The sequence below is a fragment of the Alexandromys fortis genome, unplaced genomic scaffold (genome assembly GCF_014885135.2).
Source record: "Alexandromys fortis isolate MF-2015 unplaced genomic scaffold, M_Fortis_MF-2015_v1.1 scaffold_40, whole genome shotgun sequence".
NCBI lineage: Eukaryota > Metazoa > Chordata > Mammalia > Rodentia > Cricetidae > Alexandromys > Alexandromys fortis.
The window spans coordinates 4,367,627-4,381,623 of NW_026067966.1; the positions used below are offsets into that span (position 1 = coordinate 4,367,627).

Sequence of the window (13,997 nt, forward strand, 5' to 3'; positions counted from 1 at the left end):
TTTGGTTTTTCAAGACGGGTTTTCTCTGTGGTTTTGGAGCCTGTCCTGGAACTAGCTCTGTAGACCAGGCTGGTCTCGAACTCACAGAGATTTGCCTGTCTCTGCCTCCCAAGTGCTGGGATTAAAGGCGTGTGCCACCACCGCCTAGCATATATACACTTTTAAGTAGAATAAATCTTTTAAAAGATAATAGTGATGAATTAAAATGTCAGGCCACAGCCTAGGGGAAAATACTCATAATATTGAAAGTATTTGTATCTCAAATAGAAAAAAAAATCATAAAGTTTTACTAAGAACAAGATAAGCAACCTAATCAAAATAGGTTAATGGCTTTAAAAAAAAAAAAACACCAAAAGGGCAGTACCAACACCAAAAATACCAAAGGCGCAAAGAGCACAAAATACTGTGTTCATTATCACCTGCTCTTAGGAAATCAAACATGAAAAACACAAGCTGCTTCTATCAAATCTCTAAAAAGCTAATGCAGAAAAGACTACCAATACTGTCAGGGGCTAAAGCCTCTGGAATCCTCACACACCTCAAGGGAGGAACTAACAAGCCTAAAGTCAATGCTGAAGAGTAAACTGTGACTCTTTAGGCACAACGATCAAATTGACCCTAAGACTGTATACAAAAGCAATACACACATTTCCAAAAATTACATGTGCGTGAATATAATGTGTGAATATAGTCATAATAGCCAGTCACTGGAAGGAGAACAGTGAAACAAGACTGACCCAAACCACTGTACCAATGATTATAAACCACACATGCCAGAAATGGCTGATGATCCCAGAATCATCGGTATACTGCATAGACTTCAGGATGCGTGTGAGATAGAAAGCAAGCACATACACAAATTCCGTGTTCCATTATGTTTTTTATCTATTGTATGTATGTGTGTGCATATAATATGCACAGAGGGGATGGAGCATGTAGCATGTTATGCATGTGAGGGTCAAAGAACAGCTTTGTGGTGTCCATTCACTCCTTCTGTCTTTGTGTTCCCAGGATCAAATGTAATGCACACTTCTGTGAGACAAACTCCTTTTCCTTGCTGATCCATCTCACCAACCCTGAGGCTTTTAAATAAATAAAATCAATCCACGGTAGAAGGAGTCAGAGCATTGATTGTTACTCAAAGGTTGAAAGAGAAGAGACACTTCTGGAAAGATGTGCAAGTTCTGAACTGACATGGGTCATCCATTTGTCAAACATATGAAGCTAATATTTGTTGATTTGTTTGTATAAGTCATAAAAAACATAAAATTGTAGATGATAACAATGGCATAGGATAGACTTGGAGACTCAAATGAAAGAATAAAAAAGTAAGATTTGAAAATATCTGAAAGGCCCATATGATTCCTTACATTGTACTATTTCCTCCTCGTTGTGATAAAAATTCAACACACTCTAAACTATTTTGTACGTGTGTGTGCATGTTTACACGTATTTGTGTATGTGTACGTGTGTGTGTGTGTGTGTGTGTGTATGTGTGGTGTAGGTCAAAGGTCAAGGCTGGTTGTCATCTTTAATTACTCTCCAACTTTCTTGAGGCAGGATCTTTTACTGAATGGACCTGCTGGTTCATTTAGTGGGGCATGCCAGTGAGACTCAGAATTCCACCATCTCTGACTCCCTAGCGCTGGGGTTATAGACACAAGCTGCTGTGACTGGCCTTTTATGAGGGCTTTGCATTCAAAAAGGTCATTATGGTTGCCCAGCGAGCCCTTTACCAAAGGAGTCATCTCCTTTTAAAGATCTAGCCTTTTAAAGTTTAAAGTGTATAATACACTAGTGTTGACTGTAGTAAATTCACATTAGTATAACAAAGTGTTTATGTGTGACTGGATCATTTCACTTAGTGTATTTCCTCAAAATTCATTTGCATCACCACATATTGCAGAACTTTCTCCATTTGAAAGGTTAAGTAGGAGGATTCAGTAGTAGGCTGGTTACCATTCTGGGTTCTGAATGTCAGAGTAATATTGTATAATTATACAATATACATCATTGTACAATGTGTCAGTGAAGAGTTAGGTAGATTCCACATCTTAACTCTTACCAGCTATGAAAATAGAAATGCTAATTTTTCTTTGGGATCCTGATTTCAATTACTTTGGAAATTACTATAGCTCATGTAGGTGGTTCTGCCTACATAAGGATATTCTATATCATTTTCTAGTGTTATTACCTCATTTTGTATTCCCACTAACAGTATATAAGGTTCCAGTTCTACTTACTAGCCAATAGCTGATATCACTGGTTTTGTCTTTATTTTTTATAATGGCCATCTTTTAAAAAATTAGGTAATTTACGGTTTGTTTTCAATTTGCATTTCTTTGAGGATTAGTGGCACTGAATTTTTCTTCATAAAACTATCGCTATTATTTGTCTCCTTTTAAGAGATCCCTAGTAGGATATTGGCCATTTTTAGACAGGTTCTTATTTACTTGCCTTGATGGCACTGCTTTTGCTTACTATTGACTTATATGAATTTATGAATTTTATATATATACCGGATATATATATATACTGGATATTAGCATTTTATAAGTTATATGACTGGCAAATATTTCCCTTTGTGTTAATTCTTTTTCTCATTGATGATGAGAAAAATCTCAATGATGATTTTTTTTAAGTGCCAAAAGCAACTTAAAAAACAAAGAGTTCACTTTTGGTTCACATTTTGAAAGTACAATCCTATCACAACAAGGAAGTGAGGGCAAAATGTTCACACCAAGTCTGTAGTCAGAAAACAGAGAAAGATGAAAGCTTAACACATGTTCTCCTTTTAATTCAGTCCAAGATCCTATCCCATGAGAGACTGGTACCCAAACTTAAACAAGACCTTCCCTTCTCCACGGAACACTTTTGGAAATAATCTTATAGATACACATAGATATGTGATTCCATAGTAATTCTCAGCCCAATCAAGTTGGCAATGAAGACTAGCCATCCCATAACTTCATTCCTTGTCATCATAACACCCAAAATCATGACACTAAGTTATACTATTCAATCTCTAGTCCCTAAAGTCTTATTTTCATCACATCATACAAAATTAATTAGTACATCTCTAAATGCCCCACAATTTAAAACGATCTCAATGATATTCAAAAATGCAAACTCCAAGCTCCCTTCTGAGACTGAAGACAATCTTTGCACTGCAAACTCATGTAAAATCAAGATAAAGATGTCCAATGTACAACAGCACAAAATAATACTCCCATTTTAAAAGAGAAAAATAGGAACTTAGGCAGCACCAGATCAAAGCAAGAATAAAGTTTGGCAGGTAAAACACCAAATCCTGCCATTCCACATCTGGCATCTGGGACTCTCCTGTGATGAATATAAAATGTCTTCCTCTATCTCTTTTGATTAATTTTAGTTTGAATTTTAGCTTGTTAGATATTAGGATAGCTACACCAGCTTGTTTTTTTAAATCAATTTGTTCCTAAAATCTTTTCTCAATGTTTTACTATGAGTTACTGTTATCTTAGCATCCATTTTGTCAGTTTGTGTCTTTTTAGAGGTGAATTGAACCCACTGATATTAAGGGATATTAATGACCAGTGATTGCTAATTGCCCATTATTTATGGTTTTGTTGGTGGGGGTGCTAGTGTGTGTGTGTGTGTTTCCTTTCTTCGAGATTTGCTGGTGTGATATTATCTATTGCCTGTTTTCTGTATGCAGCAAATTCCCTTGCATTGGAGTTTTCCTTCTAGTACTTTCTGTAAGGCCTGAAATGTGGATATGTATAGTTTAAATCTGGTTCTATCATTGAATATCTTCTTTTCTGCATCTATGATGATTGAAAATTTTGCTAGAAATAGTAGTCTAGGGTGGCATCAATGTTCTCTTAGTGTCTGCAAAATGTCTGTCCAGGAGATTCTGGCTTTCAGAATCTCCACTGAGAAGTTAGATGTTATTCTGATAGGTCTGACTTTATATGTTACTTGGCCTTTTATTTTGCAGCTCTTAATATTATTTTTTTTATTCTGTGTGTTTAGAGTTTTGATTATCAAGTGGTAAGAGAAAATATTTTTGGTCCAGTTTATTTGGTGTTCTGTATTCTTGTATCTTCATAGGTATCTCCTTCTTTAGAAAATTTTCTTCTATGATTTTGTTGGATATATTTTCTGTGCTTTTGAACTGGCATTCGTCTCTTCTTCTATCCTATTTATTTACTTATTTATTTATTTGGTTGGTTGGTTTGTTAGTTTTTTGAGCCAGCGTTTCTCGATAGCTTTGGAGTCTGTCCTGGAACTCACTCTGCAGCCAGGTTGGCCTCGAACTCATAGAGATGCACCTGTCTCTGCCTCCCGAGTGTTGGGATTAAATGCATATTCCACCACCACCACACAGCTATCCCTATTATTCTTAGTTTTAGTTTTCATGATGCTGCAGATTTCCTGGATGTTTTGTGCTAAGACATTGTTGGATTAAACATTTTAGTTGACAAATGAACCTATTTCCTCTACTGTATCTTCAATGCCTGAGAGTCTCTCTTCTATCTCATGCATTCTGTTGGTTATGCTTGTAGTCCCTGTTCGTTTACCCAGATTTTCCTTTTCCGGAATTCCCTCGGTTTGTGTTCTTTATTGCCTCTATTTCAATTTTTAAGACTTGAATTGTTTCCTTCATCTGTTTGATTATTTTTTTCTTGGCTTTCTTGGTTTTCTTTAAGGGATTTATTGACTTCTTCCAATGTTTTGTTTGTCTTTTTGTCAATTTCTTTAAGAGAATTTTTTAAGAGAATTTTTTATTTCCTCATTAAGGGCGTCTATTTTCTTCATAAAGTTATTTTTAAGGTCATTTTCTTCTGTGTCACCTGCATTGGGATGCTCAGGACTTGCTGTTTTAAAACCACTATATTGTAATGGTGCCATATTGTTCTTTATGTTGTTGACTGTATTCTTTAACTGCCATCTACTCATTTGGGTTTGGGGTAGCTATAGGTGCAGGTGTTGATTATTTCTCCAGTTTTGCAGGTGGAGCCTTTGCTGATGGAGAAGGGTCATATTTTCATTGGTTAATAAAGAAACTGCTTGACCTGATAGGGCAGAATTTAGATAGGCAGAGTAGACTGAACAGAATGCTGGGAAGAAGGGAAGTGAGGCAGTCGCCATAGCTCTCCTCTCCGAGATGGATGCAGGTTAAGAATATTCCCGGTAACCACCACCTTGTGGTGCTACACTCATTAGAAATGGGTTAATCAAGATGTGAGTTAGCCAGTAAGAGGCTAGAGCTAATGGGCCAAGCAGTGTTTAAAAGAATACAATTTGTGTGTTATTATTTCAGGCAGGAAGCTAGCCGTGCAGGAGCTGGGTCACATCTGAGACTCTCAACAAAACTGTCTGGGCTCCCATGGTCTTCTGTGGATCCATCTCTCCAGGACTGTCACCTACAGTCAGATCTAATCTATGCTTCTCTATATGGATACTAAATAGTTCCAGCATCTCCACCAACCTAGCATTTTCATTGCAAAATAGGTTTCACCTGTTCAGCCTTATCTAACGACCTCTCAGAGTCTCCTTGCAGGAAGTATGCCTCTACCACACTGCCGAGACTCAGACTTTCTGAGACTTTGGTGAAAGCCTCTGTGGCCACCTTACTCTTGTGTATTTCATGCTTAAAGACAGCACCATGTAGATGATGTATCTGTGTAGTGCCAGTTCAGATTTTGTATGCCTTCACCGACTATCCCGGGGAAACAATTTTCACTGGTTACCACTTTGGAGCAGGGAACCCTGTTAGAACCTTTCTCAATTAAGGATCTCTCGTTTCAAATGAATTTGTGTTTCCACAAGCTGGAACTGTGACAGATGAAGTACTGTCCTCAGGGTACCTTTCCTTTTGTCCTCGTGCAAAACACTAGATTTATCTTTGATATGGATAACCTCTTTAATTATTGTAGATGCCGTGATAGTCCCCAGTAACTGACCATGGTCGAGGGTAGGCATGAGTACTACCCAACAGAAAACCATACACTTCCTTAAAATACTGAAATTTTAGTATAACTAAATGACATAGTTCTCAAGCATGAACCTTGTAAATGACAAGCACATGTCACATTATCAAAATACTGCCCAGCTGGGCCACTCACCATTCTTTCAACTTTAAACTGACACCACTTTACTCACTAAATTATGTGCCATTGTGTTCCAGTAGTTCCTTCCACAGTAGTTGGCAGTAATTGTGACACTGTCCAATTGCTACACTGCCTTGATATTTCTTCTCAAACAAAGTAGCCCATTACTTACTAGTCCAGTCTCTAAAGATCCCATGACTAAGACGTAATACAACCAAATTCTCTGCCAAAATGCAAAATGAATGGACTCTACTGAGTTCCTGACAGAGCTCGCCTCTAGACCTCATGAGCTTTGCTCTACTATCTGGATCTCTTGAGTTTCTTGTCTTTCAAGCTCCCTATAGAACTGTTCGTTAACTTCTACTTATCATATTCTAGGCCTTCTTTGGGTCAGAGCACCAAAGACCTTCATGTTCCTCTTACAAACCAGTTCTAAAGAACTAACACCAAGTGGTCAGGTTTATTGCAGCAATGGCTCCACTTGTCAGGCCAGTGTTCTCCATTGGTTACTTTTCTGATGTCTGTGACAAACACCTGCGAGTATAGTACTGGAGTCAAGACAGAAAAGGAACAAAGGCGGGAATGTGACGTCACTCATTACACTGCATACACAGGCAGGAAGCATGAGAGATGAATGCTCACTTTCTCCTCTTCATTCCGTCTAGGATGCCAGCCTGTGGGATAATGTCCCCCACACTAAATAAAGGTCTTTCGTGCTCATTTTGGTCATTCTGGCAACACTCAAGACCAAACAAAGGTGTATTTCATGGCAATTCTAAATCCATTGATGTTGCCATGGAGACAAACCTTAGCAGTCCTCTTTCACAGTGTATTTTTTGATTTTGTGTACATTATAAGGGCATGTTGGGTATACAGATGGTTTTGTGGACATACAGGTACCAAACAGAACAAAAAACATGTCCCTTCTTTCTACACCTTAGTCTCATAAGATCTTTCTTTACTTGTGTTATGGGAACCTACAGTTAGTCTGGCAGTCATGATGGCTCCCCAGAACCACCACTGCACTGGATTATGGGTACACATGTGGATATATCTAGCCATTAATTTTAATCAATTCATCATTAAATGCCAACTGTATGATCAAGGATATCATATGATGTATCTATAAGCTGATTCTCTTCACCTATTAAATATTAGCTTATATCTATGATTACCCAGCCTTAACAAAGACTCTAATCATAAAAAGGAAGCATTTGATCAAATTCCATATAGAGAGACTCATGTTTAGCACAAATATCCTCATAAATTCATAGAAAATATAGGTTCCTAAGATTAAGTTTTGAAACAAATGTATATGAATGCTACTTCAAATCACATTCATCTTCTGACGCTACTTTAGTGGAAACAGACTACAGGGACTGCTCAGCAAATGGTGCTACAGAAGCACATCAGGCTGAAGATTCACTCTGTAAGCACCAAGCATCCCCTAGGGCCAAGAGGCTTTTCTTCAAATTTCCATGAGAGGATAGCAAAGCAGATACAATCTGCAGTCTGCTTACTTCCTGCCAGACTGTCAGTTCTACCAAGTCACAGAGTCAAGCAGCAACCAGAAACTATTAAGGGTGAAACCACACTTGAGAGTTCAGCAAATACAAAGAAACATTTCTATTGAGTGATGGGTGTTTTAATTACAACTTCTTTTAATATTAAAACAACAATTTGCAGGAGTAAAAACTTACATAATTTCAATTACAGTTTTTAATATACTATTTAATAAATACCCTGTAATCAACAATGATTACTTGGTATTACCGGAGTAAAACACATTGCCTAAAGTGGCTGTGTCTACTCAAAAGCAAATTAGCAAATGAAAGCCATAACTCAAAGGAGATGAGAGATGAAACTGTTCCAGGCAGCACTATGAGAAATGGTCTACATCAAATTCCCATTGGCCAAACTGTCTATTCAAAGTCATCGCAAGCAGAGATGCAGACGGGAAAACCCTTCTGAAATGAACAAAGTGCAGATGGTTCTAGCAGTGTGTTCTTGTGGAGAATCACACAAATCTTTGTAAACCATCAAATTCTACATGGAAAGTGGAGATGCCAAGCACTCCTACAGGTGCACATGATGTAAGTCAAGGAGCATGTAAGCCATCTCATCTACTGCTGCTTTTGTACTTAAAGAAAGAGCTATATTAAATATTTCTTTCACTTGACAATACAAAGATATGTTTATTTATAGTCATTTTTAGTATATATTTAAATATTATGCTTCTACAGGGTGGTCTTATTACTCTAATTGTTGTTTTATTGTGCTTAAGAGAGAAAGATTCTCCTTAAATATGTCAAATAATAGTGGGTGGATAAAAAAAAAACATTACTTCTCTTGCAGAGTTAAAGATTGATTTTCCACGTGGCACTGTTAGACATGAGTAGATTCTTCCCAAGCCAATACATACACATAGCTTTTTGTTGGAAACATGATGGCTGGTTCACCAAAAATCTGTGCCTTCTAGTTGAAGGGGCCATTTAGTTGAAAATTTCTAGTTGTTAAGATTCTCATCTGTGCCTAGACATTATAAAGCAAGGGTGTCCCATCTGGAATTGTTTTTAAGTTTTCAGAATAAGATATGTGTACATAAAATAAGAAAGTGAAAAAGGTAATACTTGTTTCAAGTGAAAAGTAAGTTGGTAAATATGGCATTGCCATCATGGAAGTTTTTATTTAAAAATTATGCATACACACTGGGAAAACAAAAAATTATATTAGGTGGTTGACAACAGAAAAAAAGGTGGAACTATGGATGTTGATACTTCCTCTGTTAATAGGATATCTTTAAAGAAAGCTTTAAGGCCTACAGAAAACTTAATCAGAGGGTCCTCAGAAGTCCCACGTGCCTCCCACCCTTGTATGTGCATAGCCTGTCCCACCCAAAATGCTGAGATAACACTATTCCTTGTGACGAATTTAAAGATACTAACATTATCCTAATAAGAATACATTAGTCCCATCCTTACTTCTACTCTTTCTATTAATTTCATTATTATTTCTGAAATTAGCTCATTACACAAGAGAAAATTTCACAACCCACAAAACATCATCACACACATAGGAAAATGCCTTTGTAACAAATTCACCATCTGCTACAGAAGCCTTGTATTCCACTCCATTGGTGAGCTATGCTTGGCACAGGCTCCAGTTTCCTGCTCAATTAGCTCACTTGGGAAGCTTTCTCATCCTCACAACCAAAACTCAAATATTATCCAGTGATCCAGAATTAAATTTCTCAAACAGTACATTGTATGTATCAGTTTAATTCTTCATTATTTTTTACTTAGTCTAACCAAAAAAGAAAAATGTAATATTAACATACTCAGCTGCCTGTTTGACACGTTTCAAATCTTTCTTCAGGTTTTTGTTCTCACTCTCTAAAAACATCACCTGGCTGTAGACATCTGGAACATTTCCGAGGGCTCTGAGGTCAGTTTCTCCCTTCTGTATTAACTCATACCTAGGACAAATCAAACAACAGGTTTATCTGTTTCTGACTTTAAAAAATGACTATGTATAATTCAAAAGTCTCAGCCCTGGGAAATTTGATAGAATTAGTTGCTATATTCTAAGTTAAACCAATATTAACATATTGTTAAGATAAAATGTCAGTTAATCTAGCCTTTTAAAATACAATGGGTCATCTATGTTCCACATATCTAGTTACTAGGAAGAATGGCACTACTCTCTCAGTCCTTACAAGCAAGGAATTTGTACTCTAGCAAAGATGGTAATACGTTCTGGGAAGCAGAGGGAATGGAGGAGACAGACTGGTAGGCATTTGTACTGTTTTGTATAAAGTAGCCATGACCAACAAGCGTGAGTAAGAGAGACTCCAGCAGAGACTTGAAGGACAGGAGCAATGATGCCATGTGGGGTCCCGGAAGAGGAACACTTGAGGCTGACAGCAGGCAAACACAAAGGCCCAAAGATAGAGACATTTTCAGCATGGACAAGAAACAAAGGCCCAGAGATAGAGACATCTTCAGCATGGACAAGAAACAAAGGCAGTATTCCTAGAACAGCAGGAACTGAAGCCAGCAAAGTGAGCAAAGGAGATGTTGAGAAAAGTCAGAGCCAAAACAAGGAGCCATCATCAAAGGAAATATTTCACTCTGGATCAGGATGGGACCATAGGAACGTTTGGGAAGGTAAAAAACAGTGATCAGATTTAGGTTTCAAAAGGGCAAATCTATTCCAAGAAATGGAAACAAAGTGAAATAAGCAGAGGTTATAAGAGGGAACCTTCTGGACATGCTGCAAAGGCAGCGCTAACAGCAATCACTGAGGAATCATCTGTCAGGTATTAGCAAAGACGCAGGGCAGTGATGGCATCCAGGTTTGGTGCTAAGTAATAGACAGCCATTTATATAGTGGAAATAAAGACAGTAGGAACTGGAGAGATAACCAAATGTAGTGTGCCTAGCAGACAGTCGTGTAAAGATAAATGATGGATATACATAGTTCAGGGAACAGGCAAAGCAGGCGACTTAAACTTGCATTTCATCAGTATATAAATGATGTTTTACAATCATGACACTAGAACAGACTAGGTCAGGTAGTGATGTCACATAAAAGATGCCTGGGACTGATTCATAAAATACTCCATTGCTTCAAGGATGGAATGAGGTGGAGGAGGCAAATGCTATCATAAGAATCTAAGGACAGAACAGTAATGGCAGCTATGAGTCATGGCCAAGGGGTCAAGTGAAGAAAAAGTTCCAAGACAGAAGAAATGAATGCTAATGGAAAAAAATGAATGCTCACCAAAGTTTGGACCAGTCACTGGAAGTGGCAACATGAAAGTCACTGTAAAATGTTTCAGCAGTTCAATGGATGAAACTCAATCCAGAGTGGGTAAGAATAGTGAGTAAGGAAGGAACAGCCACCTTTGCTAGGAAAACCTCCCAGTGAGGGAGAGAATGGAAAATGAAGATGATCTTCAACAGGCAGCAGAGCCAGGGAGCTCTCCCCAGGTACTATGTCAGATACAACTGCACACCTGTGTGCTTCTGGCCACAATCCAACAGGGAAAAGCCAAGACAGGGGATGACAAATGAAAACGCAGTGACCATGAGCCGGCAGGATCTGGATTCTGGCAGGAAGAGGGAGTGGGCTCCAGAGGACGGCCTGTGTGCTTCAGTGTGCTGGCAGGAGAGACAGAAGGCCAGATGAAGGACCAGCAGGTGGGAAAAAGGGGGATGGGAGGTGTGGAGCTCCTATTTTCTCAGGAAGATAAAAAGGCAGTGACTGAGGAAGACACAACCTATGCCAAGTTGAAGAAGTTAGTGCTGACCTTGTAATTGCAAAACGGAGAACAGACACAAATCTGAGCTTGAAATCAAGACCCATGGTAAGCTCACCCAGTCACAAACCAGGAGCTGAAGTTAAGAGAGTGGGGTTTAAGATCAGTCTGGCTTCGCTGACTTTGCCACTTACTGGCTGTGACTTGGTGACATTTACTGAGGCAGATTTCTCATCCTCTCTAAGCCCATTTCCTCATCCATGAAATGAAGAGATGTTAGTGGCTACCTGCCACATACAGTTGTTGGGAGAAATGAATGCTGAATAAGAACAGACTGCTAATAAAAATGATACAAAGTGAATTCTCAAACAATTACTCTAAGACATCACCATTTTAACTATTTTATGCCATTTACAATTAAATAGTATATTTATTATTTGTACTAATTTTTAAGCTAAATATTCCCCTAGAAGGCTGACTTCTGCAAATCTTAGTACATAATCCTACCCACATATATTTAATTGCTCAAATTTGGCAAACTGTGAACTGTAAGAGTGATCACAGTAAATGCATGGCATTCCTGTGTTTAATTCGATGGTGACAGGGAGATATTGCTTACATGACACATAACCAGAAGCCAACTCCTCATCAATGGAAGAAGCATCAGTAGGTTTAAATGGTGAAGGAAAAACTATCTGCATGGGGTTCAGGGAGAGTCGGTATGTCGTCACATGTGTATGTAGTCACACTGTACACACTTTCTACACATGCTGAAAAATGTGAGAACTGTTTCAAAGTTAATTTTTTTTTTGATTTTCGAGACAGGGTTTCTCTGTACTTTTTTGGTTCCTGTCCTGGAACTAGCTCTTCTAGACAAGGCTGGCCTCGAACTCACAGAGATCCTCCTGCCTCTGCCTCCCGAGTGCTGGGATTAAAGGCGTGCGCCACCACCGCCAGGCCCAAAGTTAATTTAAATTCTGAGCTTTGACTTTCAATAAAGCTAGTCTGGTGAAATAAGTTGTAGCTATATAGACCATAACTAAGTCATTACAGTACACCAAACTGTATTGGCCAAAAGCTGCAGTATTTATTTTTGTTCATAAATTTAAGAAATGCACACTAATTTATAATTTCTTTAACTGGGAACAAATTAAGTTAATAATTAAATGCTTTAAATAATTTCATGTCTTATTACCCTTGACAGGATTTTTGCACAACCCTATCTTCAGGGAAATGGGAGGAACAGAGGCAAACTGAGGTGTACCCAGATTGAAAAGGAAGTAGGAAGGAAAGAAAGAAGACTGCACTTCGAGCTAGCCATGGTGAGGACAACACAAGTGACTGAGTCCGTGAGACAGACGCAGTGTGCGGGACAGGACATGTTTGCAGAGACGGAAGTTCAGGGATCACAAAGGTACACTGCTCTTTTCTCATTTTACCCTCGTTAGTTTCACAGCGTCAATTAACTTTACACGTGAGTACATCTAAAGGAGACAAAACAGCATCAAACAACCAGAGTGGAAGCAGGGTAGTACTCCACAAGCAAATCTCTACCACACCGGCATAAGTCTATAAATACACACACACATATAGCTATATTAAATATATACTATGCATAGACAAATCATAGCAGATAAGTTGATGGCTGTTGTTGGCAACTCTAAAGTACTAATAATTTAGAACTTGTAAAACTGCTTTCTGTTCTGCCATCCCCAGACACTCTGGTGTGCCTAATTAATTTGGCTTTCATAAGATATTCATTTTCAGTACCTAGGAAAAATCATGGCTTTATTCCAATGAAATTTTATTCACAAACAAGAAGTAGGCCAGATGTGGCTCCCAGGTCATACATTTGTGACACTGGATTTAAAAGATATTCTGCATTTATTGTTTGAAGACTCGAAGAACATAAGTGAAATATTCCTGCCCAGATTATGCTGGTACCTTTTTTTTTTTTTTTTTAGCACAACCAAACAAGAAGCCAGTACTTTTGGGCTTTTGTACTTTTGTTGGAGAACATGAATTTGCAGCAATTTCATATGGTTTGGGATTTGCCTTTCTGCATTAAAAGGACATTCAGTCAACATGGTTGGCTGAATCATGAGTAATTGGAGGCTAACAGGAAAAGCTCCATGGCCGGCCAGCATGAGCTGCAAAGCAAGCCGTTTGTCATACATTAATTTAAACTAATGTGTCTACTAGTCTTGAATTAGAACCCTACTGTATGCAGCATAGCTTACAGTTACTGACCAAATTCAAACTATTCAAGTGAAAATAATTACCCAGATATGGGAATAAGTACAAAGCAGCAGCTACAGACTGGGATAAAAAATGGGTGAACCAAAATATTACTAAATTAATAAATACATATTCATAAGTTTTAGCTTTTGTTTACAATATAATGCTAAATAAGTATGTTTCTTGGGAACTCCTTATATCCTAATAGTATCATAGTTTCCTGAAATTTTGTCTCATGAATCAGGCTGCTACCTTATACAGTATGATTACAATCATCTACTTTTTAAGAATATATTTGGGGCATGGAAAAGTGGTTCAAAGGGTAGATCTGCCTACCGCACACACCTGGTTATCTGAGTTCAATCCCCAGAACCACCTACACTTATGGGAATGCTGACTCCAAC

General features: G+C 38.1%; 1 protein-coding gene across 2 annotated transcripts in view; it reads right to left on the bottom strand.

Annotated features, from left to right (window-relative positions):
* Spag16 (sperm associated antigen 16) overlaps positions 1-13,997 on the bottom strand; it is an 896,526-nt gene that overhangs the window by 856,467 nt on the left and 26,062 nt on the right. For both annotated transcript variants that reach the window (XM_050154322.1, XM_050154323.1), the window contains exon 5: positions 9,433-9,570. In XM_050154322.1, the coding sequence (XP_050010279.1) occupies positions 9,433-9,570 (138 nt within the window). The remainder of the gene's footprint in view (positions 1-9,432; positions 9,571-13,997) is intronic.